The following is a 17465-nucleotide window of genomic DNA, read 5'->3' as shown; positions in this document are numbered from 1 at the left end:
ACATCTTGGATGAAGGGCCTAAAAGGGAGACCTTGCTGCCCTTCAATGTCACAGTTGAAGCCCTGATGCTGGAGGCCTGGGAGAAACCAGCCTCATTCCCATCAATGGACTGGGCATTGGCAAGGAAAAACACTGCTCGACTACTCCTGACCCATCCTTCCTGTCCACCCATGCGTCCTCAGCGCTAAATGGCACAGGCCCTGTGCACAGGCTGCTACCGCCAACCTGCAGATGTCCATATTGCCTTCTCTACCTCCAGACAGAGAAAGCAAGCGATTGGACGCATAGGGGAAGAAGGTTTTTGCATCAGGAAGCCTCACCGATGAAACAATAAATGCTTCCTGTGCCCGGGCCACATTTACTTATAGCTTCTGGTCAGCAGTGAGTGGAACAGCCGAACACCTTCCCGGTGGGGAGGTGAGGGTGGACTTTGAGGCTGTAGTACATGGCAGGGAAGCTTCCTGGCAGATTTTGCAATGTAAACTAGATGCGACTGACTGTGCGATATGTGCTACAGCTACTGAAACAGTAGTCAAGTGACATTCTTTTATGAGGACATCAGGGTTCGTACAGGATGTACAGGCGAAGCTCCTGGATATGCCCTTTGGCAGACATAACCTCTTCGTGCTAAAGCCGATTACTCCGTACAAAGGTTCTCAGCTTCCAAAGTTCAGCTAAGTCTGGGTCTGGCTGGCCAACAACCCATGTTCCAACCCAGCATAGGTCTCCGACCCCTATGCCTCTCGTGGGAGAGGTCAGGCTCCCTCAGTTAGGCAACAGACTCAGTGTTTTCCCAGGTATAGTGGCAAAAGGGCTTTGAGTAGCAGAATTGCTGCCTCCACATTCCCCTAGGCAACCTCGGGTACAAAGCCTCTGTGTAAGGAACTTCTTCCACAAGTCCCCACTTGGAAGAAGGATTTCACAGTTCAGCTCTGAATGATCCTGCACCAAGTCGGATGATTGGACCTTATAGGTTGTTCTCCAGGGTATTTTCGTGTTTTCATTGAACACCCTCCAAACTATTCTCCTTCCAGCACTGCTTTGCCTCCGTGCCCCTTCCTTTTGAAGGAAGACAATCTACTTCTGACGAAGGGCAGGATCGAACTGGTACAGCAGTCAGAGCGAGGTGGAGGTTGGTACTCAGTTTATTTTCATTTTCGATGAAGGACAGGGGTTAACATCCGATCCTGTATCTGAGGCTGCTGAATCTATTTGTACCTGTTCAAGTACACATTCAAGATGGTAACTGTTAGGATGGATTTCTAGCATCTCGCCTGCTAGATAGATTTGAGGAGGCCACCCTAGTTACGGTGAACAGGGAACTCCCAATCAAGGTAGTAATGGAGAGCACTCAAGGTTTAGTCCCTGGAGAGTGAGGAGCCAGGGGCCCTCAATGAATCCACACAGTATGGCACACAATAATTCAATTTAGACAGTTTGCTATAAAAACTATTTTTGTTTTAAATTTAAAGACAGTGCAAAGGAAAACAAGTCGGCAATACCAACACCATAGTTTCACGCACACGCATAATACCTCGACCATATATGGCAATAACCTTGAAAGTCCACGCCAGTTAGTGTGGGAGCACAGCATCTCAAACCACCAGCAGCCAGATCCGGCACTCGATGGCACTTCACGCACTTAACACGAAGGTCCAACAAGGTAAAGCTAATCGAACAAGAAGGCTGCTCAAAGCTGTCATTTCAAAAAACCCAGGGGGCTCGACCAGAGGAGTAGACAACCTGTGCATTTCAGCAGTATGTCGACTAGACTGCGCAACACATTGGAGCTATTGAGCAAAAAATAACCCACTTATTTCAACATTATGTCAATGAGGATGCACAATCCATTTAAATATGCTGAATAGAAAACGGAGGAGGCGGGGCTGAAACTTTAATCATAGGTCCGGTCACCCTGTGTCCTGTATCAGGGACCCATCCATGTGAATCTATCTCAACAATTTTTCAGCCGCCTCCCAAAAAATGTAGTCCTTACCCTTCCATGACACTCTAAGCTTTGCAGGGCAGAGAAAGGCTGCCTTGACCCCACGGCCCAGAAACTCTTTCTTAATTAGATTCATTGACCTTCTATTTTTTTCCATGGCTGTTGAAATCTGGGAAGAGGCGAATCCTGTGCTCTTGCAATATCAAGGTGCCCTTTGCCGCTGCCGCCTTCAAAATTCTATCTCTGTCCCGCGAGTCACTTAGTCTTAGTAAGCGTGTGGGCTCAATCAGACTGTGCTGTTTTAAGTGTAGTCACTTTCAACCTATAGCATTTGTCTATGTAGATCGGGTCCTCCACCACCTCAAGGTTGAGCAGTTCAGGAAGCCAGGTAGGGAAACATTCCGTTGGGTATGCCTCCTCCACTCCCGCACGAAGACCTATAATTCGCAGTTAAGGTGCCCGCTGTGCATTTTCCAAAAATTCAAGTCTGTTCTCCATTACTTTGTTACCTCTCACTATCGACTCCGCTTCACGTCCTGTTTTCTCTGTCAGGGGCAGGGTTTGCTCGCACTGTTGAGCCAGCTCACTGGTCCTCCGTTCCAGAGTGGAGGTCTTTGTTTCTAGTTGGGCCAGCCTCTGTCAACATGTCGAATTTGCCCTCCAATCTGGACATGGATTGCTCTATGCGCAGCCATGACAGGTACGTGGGGTAGGGGCTTCTCCAAAGCACCCGGTGATGTAAAGGAATCAGTGTTATCCACGCTGGGCTTCTTCCTGGACTTTCCAGGCGCAATTTCCCAGTTTCAGATATGCAAGTATGCTTTTCAAAGTGATCAGTCCTCGCCTCTATATATACACAGCGGCGGTAGAACACTCACTGGCACAAGGAACAGCAGCCAACGTGTATTAGGGATGATCCAGAGCGGGCAAGGCATTTACACAGGCGGCCCCCTCAGGTGAGAAAACCTCCCATGTGGAATGTGTGGCGCTCAGACAGTAATCCGTCCCTGTGACCACCGTGCAAGCTCTGCTCCTCTCTCCTTTATACTTTGCCCCGGCACTGCGGCATAACTCGCTCACTTGGGGTCTGACTCTGCTTCTTCTGACATGCTCTGCATACCTCACTTGGCCGCGGTGATCAGGATGCACCGATCACTGTCTCCCCTGTCTCTGACGGGGCTGCGTACTGAGTGGCGAAGAGTGTGCCTTCCTGCGAGGATCCCGCCCCTCGCCCTGATACCGGGAACGTAGACCCACATTGGGGCACCACGAGGGTGATGTCACTGCTACCCTTCGGACTGGAAAAGGCACGCATCCGAGAAGCACTTTTGCCACTCCGGCCGCCTCGCCCTGGTGTCGCCTTCGGTCACCTATGCCATGATGGTTCTTTCGGCTGCAGGGCAACCAACCGGTCTGCTACTTCAGCCCCTGACTTCTGATGGGAGTCACAACGTGCAATGCAGTCTTTCCCACACCTCAGTGCTGCGTCTCCGCTCCACTTCCAACTGGGCCTAGCATCGTTAGCGGGTAGCTTCGCTTTGGCACCGCCATCTTGTCGGAGCTCGCGAGCACCCCCACCCCCCCCATTATTTATTTTAGGCCTTACGAACACACTGGAAAATTAATCTAATGGGTAGTATTATCACGCAACACTGTAAAATACAAATGTATACAATCACCATAGGTTCACTTAAATAACATCAGATAACTTAGTCCTGCAAAGCAGATAAGTTAGATGGTACTAAATGATGGGAACCAATCACAAGAACAATATCCTAACTTGAGAAGGCCAAACCCTAGTGTAAATGGGACCTTGTGCCCAAAAGTCACAGAGTCCAATCACATGTTTCTCACTAATGTGAATTCTCTTTAGAAAGAATGCAATAGGCGTGTGGTGGTGTTTAGGTAAAAACTATTTATAGAAAGTGTTCTCCTCTCTTCCAAACCAAGGTTTGATGATCATAGGTGACCGGATGGTAGACAGGAGACAAAGGGACTTGTTCCCAATTTTATCCTATGGAGATTGGGGGCAGAAGGATAAGCAGACTGATGCTTACCTACCCCCCTTTTTCCCATATGTTTTTTGTGAATTGCTTGGGGGTTGCTGGGGGCTCAATCTTCCACTGTGTGTTCCAGTGAGGGTGCCCAAGAGTTGTGGGTTCGAGGATTCTTCTGGTCGGCTGGTAATGCAAGATACAACCCCTTCCGGTGATGTAATGCAGAGTCCAATGATGCCGGCCTCCTTCAGACACTTCTCTGTATGGAGGAAAGTGAGTTCCAGCGACTATCGCCACTTGCAGTCAACGACAGGCATCCTTCCAGTCGCAGTCACAGCAGCTGCACCAGGACTGGTTCCTTTGAAGGTGGAAAGCTGGAATTCGGGGAGAAGGCAAGTTGTGGCACTAGCTGGCAACCAGCAAAGTCTGGACTTCAATCCAGAACAGCAGCGGTTTTAGCAAGGTATCCCACGAGTTCACAGAGTAGTAAAGGGACACTCCGAAGGCTCTGAAGGGCTGGATCCTAAAGAAAGCGTCAGGAATTGGTAGTCCCATTAGTCTGAGGGCTGAATCGCCATTCAGTGTCTTTGGAGATCGGGCAGAGGAGCAGGGCTTCACGTGGCCAGACACAGGAGGGGATGCTGAGCCACTTCAGCAGTCTTCTTCGCATCTTCAGCAGATTGCTCTTCTTGGTTTGGGGTTGAATGACCAAGGTAGGAATGTTCGAGGGAGAAAAGACTGAAGATTATTTTTTCGAAATAACCTTTGGTCTTTTCTTCCCTGAACATTTCTGACTCTGTCAAACCCCTTACCACACCCACACCCCTGCCCAGACCCCCATACCCAACCCCCTACTTATCTTGCCTTCGACTGTGCAACGCCTGTTTCCTTTCACTTCCGTGATCGGGAACGGGTGCCGCAGAGACCGTTCCTTTTTTTTTTTTCAGAACAGCTGAGAGGGTGTCCCCCACAGCCCCCCCTCCTATACTGTATTGATAGTGACCGGGGGTCGCGGGGGACACCCCTGCAGCCCATTTATTTTATTTTTTTTAATGTTATTTATTTATTTTGGGGGATACCCCTGCAACCCCGCTCACAATATAGTGAACGGTCTGGGGGACACCCATGCAACGTTATTTGGTCGAACTTTTCGGCCGTTTGGAATTTTCAAACGGCCGAAAATTCAGCCAAATCACGCATTCAGACATATATTTTCAGTCATTTTGGACGAAACCGCTCTTCAAGGGATTCTTGGCTCCAACATAGATCTGAAGTATACCTGCAGAAGTCCTCCTTGAATCCAACATTCGAGCGGGAAGCAGGTCCAAACCATCAATGGTAAACAGCCAGTAGTATTCCAATCAGGGACAACTACCGGTTTCACATCAGCCCCAGAAGCAGACTTTCGCGACTTTCGTATAAGGATAACATTGGACATTTGTATCGCTCATTTGAATATGCTTGTTTCTTTATTAAAAATGTCTCCTCTTTTAAGCAAATTGACTTGCATATGTCTATATATGAGTGTTCACAATTTAACTGTTGCAAATGAATGAACTTGAACTCCAAAATATTTCTCTGTCTTATGACGGTAGTTAAACAGAGTGCTGGGGACGGGAGGGTTCCAATCTAGGACATTCTTTCTTGTTACTGTTTTGCATGTTTGTGGCTCTGTGCCAGGGCCATTATACCTCCCCTGCACCTTAAAACATTCTTACATTTAAAGGATTCCTTTCTTAAGATATTATCCTAACATAGGAGTGCACCGGAGAATCTCTCTCTCACCCCAAAAACCTATCCCATTCCATCTCCCTTCTGCACTTGCACGTTCTGAACACTCACAAGGCATAGTAGGTATGTCCTCTCCCCCACCCCACTGTATTTAATATTTGTTTTATGTATTTTAACTGATACTCATCCCTTGTCCCCTTCCTGTTGCCGCGTGGGCGCTTTGAAACAGTATTTACTTCCTGTATAAGCTCCTAACAAGCAAACAATAAATTAATACAAATGAAAAGACATGGGGCGTCGGGAAAGACTACAAGCTTTTTGGTGGGTTATACACTGTCTAGGAAGGATGTGCCTGAAGGTCTTAAGCTCCCTTCTACCAGAGGTTAAAATGCCACTTTTGCCCTATGTGAAGGGGGGGGAGGAGTTCCTCTATTGGACCTTTGCCAATCTGCTATGGGGGCTTCTCTGCACTAGTTTGTGTGAGAACCCAGAGGGTGTCTCACCGGCTAGTCCCTGGGATCTCTTGCTCAGCTGGCCGGGGCGCGGCCATCGCCTTTGGATCCAGACCCTGGGGCTGGGCCAGTGTGGGAGGATCACCTGGGTGAGGGATCCTCAGGGAGTGGGTGTGAGATACCCAATGTTGAGATTCGGTATCCCTCCCTTTTCAACGCCTTTACCCCATCCTATTATTTAGGATATTCCAATTTACAAACTCCCCACCCCACTCCCTCCTTTCCTGCGCAAACACTGAGCCGAGGAAGAGGAGGTCTGAACGAAGAAAGACTAACACGCAAACATATCACCGGACATTGATTGATTGATATTTTATTTCTATCGCGCTCATACACAAGTGTTTCAGAGCGCGACAAGGCAAGGGAAAGGGAACAGGGGAGAACAAAAACAACAATCTTACTAGGCCCAGTGACATTGAGAACGTGCAAGTGCAGGGTAGAGGGAGAAGGGGAGGAAGTGCATGTAAGGGGGAACAAAAGGAGAGTGCGGAGCGAGAAGGAAAAAACAAAAATAATAATAAAATAATAAATAAAAAGGCAACAAACAATGGGAGTGCAACCAGCAAGTGGCAAGCGCTGGGTTTATGGCAGCAGGCCATGTAGGTCTGAAAGTGCAGGAAGAAAAGGGGAGGGCTGTATGGGTACAGATACAGACCCCAGTGGATGGGGTGGCCGTAGGCAGTGCGTGAGGGTGGCAAGATGAGAAGGTACCTGGGCCCAGAGGACAGAGGGTGGCCACGTGCATGGTACCGAGGGAGAGTAGAATCAACAGGGGAGAGGGGAGGAGAAGGCAGAGTATGGCAATTAGTATGGTCAGGCAGAGTCAGGCAATTGCCCACAATTGCATACACCTGATACCTATGGACGTTCCCCACATGGATAAAAGGTGGAGCACTGTGACACACTCTGAGCAAGGCAAGGCACGAGAAGGGGCAGTTCTTCTGGGGCTGCAGCGATGCAGGTGGAGGAGGACGGCAGACCGAGAAGCAGAATCAAGGAGTGGAGAGACATTGGGCGTCCTGGCGAACAACCGTTACCTCCCAAGAATCTTGAAGCTGCACAAGTGACCCTGAGGAAAGAGAACCGTGAATCCGGCATTGTGTGCGAAAGATACCAGCAGCCCTCCCAGGTGAACGACCGTGTTGGGAAGGTGAAGCATCAGCTGTGGTATCAACCTTGGCTCCTAGATCAAAGATGCAAGCATAGAAAACAGCACAGCCGGTGAGTTAAAGAAAGCCGTGAAAGGCCGGTCTGTGTTGAACATTTACAAGCAGCAACAGTGTATCACAAAAATAAAGGTTGCACGTATACTGAGAAGATGCGAGGGAAAGTAAAATGTGATTAAGCCGCCAAAGTATTGCTGAACTGTGAATCCAACAAGTGAGACATGGAGAGATAACAGAGTGTTCCAGCATAGCCAAAGTGCCTAATTGAAGGTCTCTGTTTAAATGTGCTTAGTGGTGAAAGCGGATTAGTGAAAATACGAGAAACCCAGGAATGACAAATGTATCTGACATCAGTGGGGAAAATGAATACGAAAAGTGAACTGTAATTGAAGCGGTTATGCTGAGGTATTTGTAAAACCCCTCACACATTCGAAAGTCTTTGATGACAAAAGCGAACTGCGAGCAATTGTGATTTGGAAGGTCTGAGCCTGAACGGGGGAGACTTGTAGCGAACTGTGAATATTTGTGATTTGGAAGGTCCGAGCCCGACAGAGCAATAGCTATGTGAACTATAAAGCCTACATTTTGTAAAATATGAATCCTGGAGGAAAGGAACCTTTATTTTGTTGAACGAACCAAAGACATCCTGCGAATAAGAAACTTTGTGCGACCAAGAGATTTTTTTTCATGGAAGTTCCTGGTCCGCATCCTTTTTTGTAAAGCCACAGTGTGTGCTAAGACCCGAGTGTGCCACCTTATCCCGTGCTAAAACCGTGGGGAAGGGAGTTTTGCTCTGTTACCTTGACATGTTGTGTTGTTTTGGACACTACTTTTTCGTTCACATATACATATTTCCTTATACACATTTATTGTAGTAGAGTAAGGGAAGGCAATAGATTTTTTTGTATAGGCCATTTTGTTTTGACTGACCGAGTACTCCCATATTTAGCTAAAGGGCAAACTAGGAGTTTTTCAACCCCCCCGTCCCCTTTTCAAGTTATAATAAAGGTTTTTGAACTTGCCAATCTTGTGTCTGTGTCTACTTGTGATACCATGCCTCCCTTAAATTTGCCAGACATTACTGCTTGGATTCCTTTTTGCATCAGGACACACGCTTCAGGAGAGCCATCCTCTAGAGTTTTTTTTATTTAGGGGTTGCCCTCTTGCTCTCCTCCCTCCATGTATTGGTATGGGAGTCTTTCAAGAGTAATCCTTTGGAGGAAAGAATCCATTAGTACAACAAATTACTTGACCCCCGGTAATGTTCTTTTTAAAGGATGTTCCTCTCACAGATTCCTCATCGCCATTGCAACCTGCCCCTCTTGGCCGTTAGCTAGTATTCCTTCATAGCTTCTGCAGCCCCTCGGCGACAGAATGCTAGGTGGAAAGGGCTGAACTGAGGACATGGGGCCCATGCCTCAATTTATATACACTGTCCCGTACGTCCTGTTTGTCGAAGGGCACGTAAAGGTGTCTGGTGGAGTCACCGCAGAACTGTGAGGCAACCCCTTGTGGCAGAAAATATTCGGAGAACCCGCTACACTCAGGATAAGAATATCATAAATATCATAAATGAGGAATCCGTTTGAGGAACATCCCTCAGAAAGCGCTTTAGTGGGCGATAAGTCATTTGTTAATTATGGGCATGCCACAAACTGCAGTGGGGCACATGTACAGTCTAGAAACCCAGTAATACAGGGACGTGTACTGTCCAAGGCTTTGTTCATTCTCGTCAGAGTACTTGAGTAGACCTCTGTCTGTCTAACCAATGTACCTGTATGCATCCTTAATTGAGGAGAAGTTGCCTTGCTACTGCATAGCTCAGAGGGTCCTTGTCTGCCCAATGTGACAATTGTGTGCACTCTGCGCCCTAAGAAATAATAAAAGCTGATCTAGCGCATTTGCTTGAGGCCATTTCCTCCCAACTATAGATGTGCGGGGGGGGGTGGGTTGGTGTGGAATAAGGTATTTAATTATGGTGGGGGCTTGTGTGGGGGTTGCGGGTGGTCTCCCACTACATTTTTTATGTGGGGGAAATGTGTTTAAATAATAAAATGTGATCTGCACTGTGTTGTGCTTAGTGTTCATGTGCAAATATGCGGTGCCAGAACTCCTCTCTGCAAGTGCTACTTTAGCTTTGATCTTTTAATAACTCTAGTTCCCTTTTCAGCTAAGAATCTGTTTTTATTATTGTGTGGGGCATTTGAGTGCAAACCTAGCTCCAGAAAGCAGAGGCGCACTTTACAGAATAATAGGGGAATCCGCATGAAGGAGGCGGTCGAGTTAGTAATAGCAGGTTTAGCATAGGAGAAGGGCCCATGCGATGAAGGCAGGAGGGATGAAAATCAAGAGACGCAGGCAACAGTGGGCTAGCCTAAAAGTAGGAGCACCGGGGTAAGGGGGGTGGGGGTGGGTACAGTAGCAGAAGGGGGCGCACAGCAGGCCGGCTATACAGGAGGGGGTGAACACTTTCACCTGCCACGGAGAGCGGCCACAGGGCAGTGGGGCACAATACGGCCCTAGGGGTCTATGGGAAGAGCAGGGGGGAAGTTCTAGATGTTGAAGCTAAAGATCGAATGACCCTGGAAGTTGAGCGACCCTCCCACTTACTATATAGAGTACTTCCAGAATCAGTCAGTTCTGCCAGCACGAGTCTCGGATTCTCATTTTGCCTCTTTTCTTCCCTTCCGATTCAGGATTCTGATGGCGAACGGCCTGTGAAGCTCCCAAACTATTCCATGTCAAATCACTGGGAAGGAAAACAAGACCTCAGCTCCAGGACCTACCAAGCTGAAAAGGAAAAGAAATGAACGGAAACGAGATCTAAATCGCTGCAGCTCCTCGATCACTCTGGAAGCACTACTTTCCATCTCTGTGAAGGATATGTGTTATCCTTGTCATGAAATAGTGGTAATATGTAATTAGAATAAATATTATAGAATTTTCCATTTTAACTGGAGGACTGATGGCCATTCCTGGCCTATGGCAGATGGGGCTCTAGTCTATAGGCTGCTGAAAAGACCACACTTGAGCCATTGCCCACCAAGGGCTGATGGCCCATAGTTAGGCCAGAGCTTTCTGAGGTGGTCGATGTACTGCTGACAAAGTTTTAAAAACGCCATCCAGTCATCCAGTCGGGCACCACAACCCCAAAATCTGTGAGACTAAATGGATGGGCCCATAGTCCATTGCGGGCACAGGTACGCTTTGCCCTCTGTTCATTGGAGAAACGTCCTTCCTTTGTATCAGCATCTTTGTAGAATTGGTGCCCACCCGGGTCTTGGCATCACCCAGGCAGTTGTGAACTAGACTTTTTTTGCTCCTGGTCAAATGTTTCTGTCTCGCAACCTGGGCTTTGTGAGAGCACTGATGACCGAGTTGTGATGTTGCATGATGGGATCAAGGTGTCCACTGAATAGTCTAAATGATAAATGAAACAATGAGTGTGGGATTATAATTGGATAGCGCCAAACCAAATCAAATTCACTCTAGAAGCTAGACATATCAATTGCTGCTAATGAGACGCAAACAAGCAAAATACCTCTAGAAGAATGAGGTGGGCGAGTTCCAGCGAAAAAGGGACATAGTCAAAGCATGTTAGACCTGCTGCACGCTGCATGTCAGCATTTTTGGACCCTTTGGAGTGTAGCTATCAGCTGTTGTGTTAAGCTGCCGTATAAGAATTGCAGTAATTTAATGGTGAGTCACTAGCAGCGCAAGATAGCAGAAAGTGGTTTTAAGCTGCGATACAGAACTGTTTCCCTTTTTAGTTTTGGCAATGAGAAGCAGGATTCTAATGGACGTCTTAATCTCTTGACATACACCCCCCTATCGTAGACTGGTACGCAAACATCTCTTAGCCCCTAGGTGGTGGTGCAAAGCTCTGTGACTTTTGAAGGTGCCACTGGTGCCGCCAAATGTTGGAAGTATGCCATCAATATAGTGACTGACCCATGATCACCTTTTTACTACAGTTCCTTTTTCCCATGGACAAACCTAGATTTCTTTTCAGGGCTGTCAATCTGTGCTTCCACATCATTTCCCCTAAATAATGCTTTAAAGCTTGTATGGTTTGTGGCAGGAAAATGTCTCACCCCCATCAAAACTCAGTTTTATGCATTGAACAATTTGGGTCTCATTATGAGTTTGGTGATATCTCTGCGGTAAATCTGCCGATATACCACCATTAACTCTCAGAAGAATGCTTTGAAAAAACACTGGGAGGCACTTTGAGTGCAAAGTTTGAGGGTAAGGCTTGATTAAAGCGAGCTCAAAGAGTTCACATGAGGAGGTGTTTTTGGGTGGGGAGGGGCAAGAACTGGGTGGAAATGACCATAGGGCATGGCCATGGGCAGTCAATGGGTGGGCAAAACCACACAACACCTTCAAACTTTGTGTCTCTCCTCATATTCCATTTCTCCCCATCTGTACTTGAATGCAAAACTTTGGACTTATAGGTGGTTCTGCAATTTAATAACCCAAACTAAAAAGCAATACACTGTTCCCAGTGATCAGATATTGTGCCTGGCCACCCTAGCCAGAGAGCCTGGTTGTTCCGTCTTCTACTGCAGGAGCTAGACCCTCAGCATTCCCCATGGTACCACCTGATCGGGGATCAAAGGAAAGTGGCACAATTGGAAGGGCATCCTTTTCATCAAGGAGCCTGCACTAACGGGTATCAATGATTCCTGCCGCTTAGTGAGTGCATCACACTTGCTGTGCTATGGTGCGAGTGACGCAGGTAAACATGTGGCCCCCAACATGCAGGACCCCTTCCAGCTACTCATGGTGTATGGAAAGGAGACCGCAAAGCAGCTGCTTCAGACTTGACTAGACACAGCCTGCTGACATGCCTCCTGGGAACAGGGGCAGTAGTGTGGTGCTACTCTTGGCTAAGGAAGCCCAAGTTCATGTAGCAGACTGAATATCTTTATCTTTGGGTGTGTGCACTAGCACAGGTCCATTTCAATTGAGTTTTGCTTTTGGAAGTAAGTCCGTACATAAGGGTTTGCATACATTCACCTGGCCAACCTCAACACCCTCAACTCCATCTACTCTACAATCCAATCTTGGATGGCAGAGAACTGGTTATGTCTCAACAGTGAGAAGACCGAACTTCTGTTAATTGGATCCCCGTCCACCTTGAGTAAACTGGACAAACAATATTGTTCCTTTATAATTGACAACATCCCTATTGCTGTGTCCCAAGTAATCAAGACACTGGGTGTGTACATCGAACCTGACCTAACCATGAAGAGACAGGTGAATGCTGTAGCCTCTGCCTCAGCGTACCACTCCAAACTTCTCAATGCAGCCAGACCCTTCCTATCCCAAGAGAACTGCCTCGCCATTGCAAGGGCAATCATTGGCTCTAGGCTTGACTATTGCAATGCCCTCTTTGTAGGGACTGCCTGCAAAAATGTGCCCAAAGTCCAAATCGCTTAAAATAACGCCCTGAGAGCCGCGACGGGCATATCTAGAAAAGACCACATCTCGGAAGTCAGGAGGAAGGTCCACTGGCTACCCGTCAAGGAAAGGATTGTCTTCAAAATACTCGGCCCTGACGCACAAATGCCTTCTTGGGTTGCCCCCCCCCTTACCTAGCCCATAGAATTGTCCCCCACACCACCTCCAGACCTTCGAGAGCTGCGTATTGCAGCAGAATAATGGCACCCATCACACACAGAGTGCGGGTGGGCGGCACTAGCTACCCGAATATGGCTGCTACCTTCTGGAACTCTCTCCCCCGGAACTCCGACAGATTGACTGTCACTCAGCTTTCAGGAAAGCTATCAAAACCAGGTTCTTTGTATGAAATGTTCCTCATGTTCATTCGTAAGCTTCTGTGTACACATTGTCTGTTTTCCTGGAAATGTAACTGAGCACTTTGCATTAAGTAACCTCTTAGGCCGCATTCATGTAACCCTGAATCAAGCCTCCATACATGTCCTTCATAGCGCCTCGATGCATGTGGACTGTAGTGCGCTTTATAAATTCAAAGAAATAAATAAGTAAGGTAAATTGGAAAATGTGAAAGTCTGTATTGGAATTTATATAGTAGTAACCGTCTGAAAGCAAAATTCCACGGTAAAGTTCAGCGGTCAGTAGGGAAAGTATCATTTGAGGATTAGCCCAGGGTGAAAAGTGCTTTATATCTCCCAACAAGCTTACTCGGGCTAAATTGTCTATTTCTTTAAACAAGACAAAAATGTCCTCCTGCAAATTATCAACTATTTGCTCAATTCTTTCCATAAGAAATTCATCATAACCTGGTGCTTTGTCAGAGTAAATGCATACTGTATGGCAATGTACACATGTAGCATCGCAGTGGCAGATTCCACGCCCCACTTAGTACCTCTAGAATAGTCCTACTTCTTGGACATTCCTGCCTATACTAGTGCCAAAGACCCTCACTTCTCTCGGGGCGTTGCCTCAGGCTGGTACTTTAAGGGTGCATCAAAATCAAGAGTGCCTTATATAATACAATGCTGTGACCGTCCTGTATCCAACAATTCCATTGAGTACATTTTTTTGTTTTTGCGCCTTCAGACACACGTGCATAGGTGCATAATAAATGACGAAATGTGTACCTTTGTTAGACGTAGTTCTATGGTTTTGTGCAATATTTCAACATTCCAAATGTCGAGGTTTTTTGCTGCACTGTCCATCTCCATAAACTGTAGAGTGTGATCAGAGTAGCACCCCATTCCCCAACACTGGGGCAAAAAGCTCTGCGGTTTCCAAAAGTAATCACTTAATTGTAACTTAAACATTGTAGACCCACCCACATCAAATCAAAATGTAGGTTTCGGGTTGCGTGATCGTTGCAACTTCCTATTGTGGGACTGTTCCCCGGTTCTCCAGCGAGGATTTACAAAAGGATCCCTCTTTATTAAAAAAAAATATTTAACAAAAAAAGGCGATTTCCAAATCTACCAATGTACTCTGTAAGTGTATCGGAAGAAAGGAAGCCAGGGGAGGCGGGGGGCAACAGAGAAAATGTAATAACCTGATTTAAAATTAATAAATGGCTTTTGAAGACTGAAAGCTTTACATATTTATCTGGTTATCATTGTGAAGGCTGCATTCATCTGAAGGTCCTTGGAGGACAGTTACCAAGATGTGCTCTCCTGAGGTGGAAGCTTTGGTGAGGGAGGACAATGGATAGGGGCACCCTTCTGTGAACTATGCAGTTTTTTTTCTAAGTACAGCAAATGATTCCTTGCTGGTTTAAATGGCAGCACTCCAAATCACGTGTTTCATGTTTACAATCGCACTGAAGATTCTTCCGATGAAGTGATTTAAACTGTGATTGGGCGAAAGAAAATATTGTCTTGAAATTCAGATCTGAAATTAGTGTATGTGTAAATAATTTTGGATTGTTTTTTTACTGTGTGTGTACTTTATATGTTGCCTTAAATTATTAAACCATATTTAATTTTTTGTAAAGTCTGCTGTCCTTTTTTTCTGGACAGAAAAAGCGCACGCTGGTTATGAAGTGCTACCAGAAGGTCGACAAACCGGCCCAGTAATCCGAGCCAAGGATAAACTGGTGCAGTTTCAGTAATGCATTGTACGCTTAGTTGGCAAAATGGTTTCTTTGCTTTCAGCTGCTTGAAAAAGGCCTGCTTTATACCAATGTCTCCTTCTTCAATGTAAATATGATCAATAACCCGAAGGCAATGGGTCCACCTCCTGCGTTGGCAGAAACTGTGTGCTATCTTAGTTGCTGGTATCGCTCTATCCAGCCCGTCCTCTCCTGGGATATATTGGTATCCTAACCACATTTCAACATTTTATTTTAAGTTGAACACAGACATGGACAGATCTTGCAGGGTATTACTAATTGAGACTGTTGATCTAGTGATATGTCATCTATGAAACTTCACCAGGGTCTTATGATATATATTTACAATCAGCACTGTATTGCTTGGTGCTTTAAATAGCGCTGGAAGGACCACCACACAGATTTTGGTCCCCATAATTGATCAAAACCGAAGATTTAACCATCTTCATTGATGCCCTCTAACCCATTTTCCTGTGCTAAAAAGTATTCCTAAACTTGGCACACTTCTTAAAAGTACAGGTTCATTTTGAAATAGATACCTCAAGTTGAAGCAAGTTCTAAATCAAACTGCATGGTCGCATGACCTTAGGACACATGAACTATACCACAACATAATAAAATCCAGGTGTGTTTTTGTCAACATGGGGCCCACAATACTAAATATTTGTGAGAAGCATTTTCTTAATTTCATACAGGGTCAGAGGTTTAGGATCCATCCCTTCTTTTCTGCACTGAATCACAGTTTTACTCCTTTGGAGTCTGTATGCTCCATCTTTATTCAAAAGACACACCTATACAGGTTGACTTACTCCCAGCCTCCATCACGGGGGTGGGGGGTGATTGTTTAGGGGGGTTTGTTGCCTCTTGAGCTTGAGTCCTCCTATTTCGTCCCAAAGGATGATGCAGTATTCGTCTTAATTGAAGCAACAAAAGGGACACCTGCCCATATATTAGGACATATCAGTGGGGTTCTAGGTCGTGGCTCTGCCGCAAGAAAAATTGTAAATGCTCTTTAGAAGGTTCTCCTTCCAGTTTTACTTTTTCTGTCGCAGGTACTGGACTTTTTCAATGCAGCGTGCGCCTGGGTACTTCTTTACAGTGTTGAAGCATTCGTACCAATGGGCTGGGATGGCCCTCTAGGCACTGCTTCTGCCCAGGTGGGTGAGGGAACTCTAGTTCATGCAGAACGTAGCTGATCCTATGCCAAGTTATGTTTCTTGCTCTGAGCAAAGGTCTTTTAAGCATGTATTTCGGACGCTGAACACCACTCGTTTCCAGATGATACGCTGCACAGATCAAATGACTCTTCAATTGAACAGTTGGTATTTCCCTGGCTTCTTAGGCTAATACCCGTTTGTCTTCCTGCTAATGTGCCATTTGGTGCGGGCCAGTTGGGTGTTCTAAAAATGGTTGCCAAATGTTATATTTTGAGCCTAAAATGTCGTCCTGCTTCTCTAAACTCCAGATGTTCCCAAACATATTCGAGTTGTTTTGTCTTCATTTTCTTCCCTTCATTATTGCATTTTTGTCTTATATACATTAATTATTGGAAGCACCGTTTTTTACTGAATGGAATTGTACTGTTCCCTCGGGTGGGGGGTGGTTGCTGTAGTGTCAAGCAGACCCCACTCATTGGAACACATGTTTGCAAATCGTGAAGATATAGTTCCGAAATAAATACTGTGTGCACAAAACTACCACCTTGATGGCCGATGAACTGAACGGACTAAATTCACGTTCCTACTCAATGCCAAAAAGGGGCTTAAATTCACTTGAGCTAGCATGGCACATTAGTGTGTGTTAAAAGGACAGGGACAAAAATCTAAATATATTTTAAACAAACAAAAACAAAAGCTACTGCTGTGATTAAATCTCATCGATAAGGCTAAGGAGTGTGGATCCTGGGTGCTGTGGGAAGCCTCCCACTCCACGATGCCACCCCAAAGGAAGTACTTGACAGATCCTTCAAGACTTCTTCCCCATGTCTTTCCTCTATAGCTATGTTACCCACACATCCTCAGAAATCATTCATGCAAGAGAAGGTTCGCCCTTCGATTGTGGCTAAATATACATGCGTCCCATTAGTAATCTCATGGTAGCAAACTTACCAGTTGATTGCAGTCACCTGTCTGGTGCCTTGGGATCATGATCCCCGCAAGCAGTAGTCCTGGGAGAGCAGAGAAAACCACACGCAAGCCGAAGGGAACATAGTGAAATGAAGCCACCTTGAGATGTGTGCAACACCCAAGTAATTTAGACATTAGACACACATGGGTCGGAGGAAGGGCCTAGGGCTATTGACCAATATTCTCACTGAAAACCCATTACAATCAACAACAAAGACACAGTATAAATGGATTCGTGGAGGAACACAGGACAAGGGAGTTTGGATACAGGTTGGCAGTGCAGAGGCTGGAGAAGAGTGAGATTCAGGACAAAGGAAGACGAAGGGACAGGAATGCTTTGCAGGGACCGAGGTGCTTGAAGGTTGCGACAAGGTAGCAGGAAAGAGTCTGAGAAGGGAGGAGAGATATGTGAATAAGTCCC

The 17465-nt window shown here is 46.2% G+C and overlaps 1 protein-coding gene across 1 annotated transcript in view; it reads left to right on the top strand.

Annotated features, from left to right (window-relative positions):
• CCDC150 (coiled-coil domain containing 150) overlaps window positions 1–14794 on the top strand; it is a 917521-nt gene extending 902727 nt beyond the window's left edge. The window contains exon 28 of the mRNA XM_069618819.1: window positions 10048–14794. Coding sequence (XP_069474920.1) covers window positions 10048–10161 — 114 coding nt within the window. The 3' untranslated portion in view covers window positions 10162–14794. The remainder of the gene's footprint in view (window positions 1–10047) is intronic.
• The last annotated feature ends 2671 nt before the right edge of the window (window positions 14795–17465 follow it).

The sequence above is a fragment of the Ambystoma mexicanum genome, chromosome 10 (genome assembly GCF_040938575.1).
Source record: "Ambystoma mexicanum isolate Mex_15411 chromosome 10, UKY_AmexF1_1, whole genome shotgun sequence".
Classification (NCBI taxonomy): Eukaryota; Metazoa; Chordata; class Amphibia; order Caudata; family Ambystomatidae; genus Ambystoma; species Ambystoma mexicanum.
The sequence above is the reverse complement of the archived record's forward strand: the minus strand, read 5'-3'. Positions and strand labels throughout refer to the sequence as shown.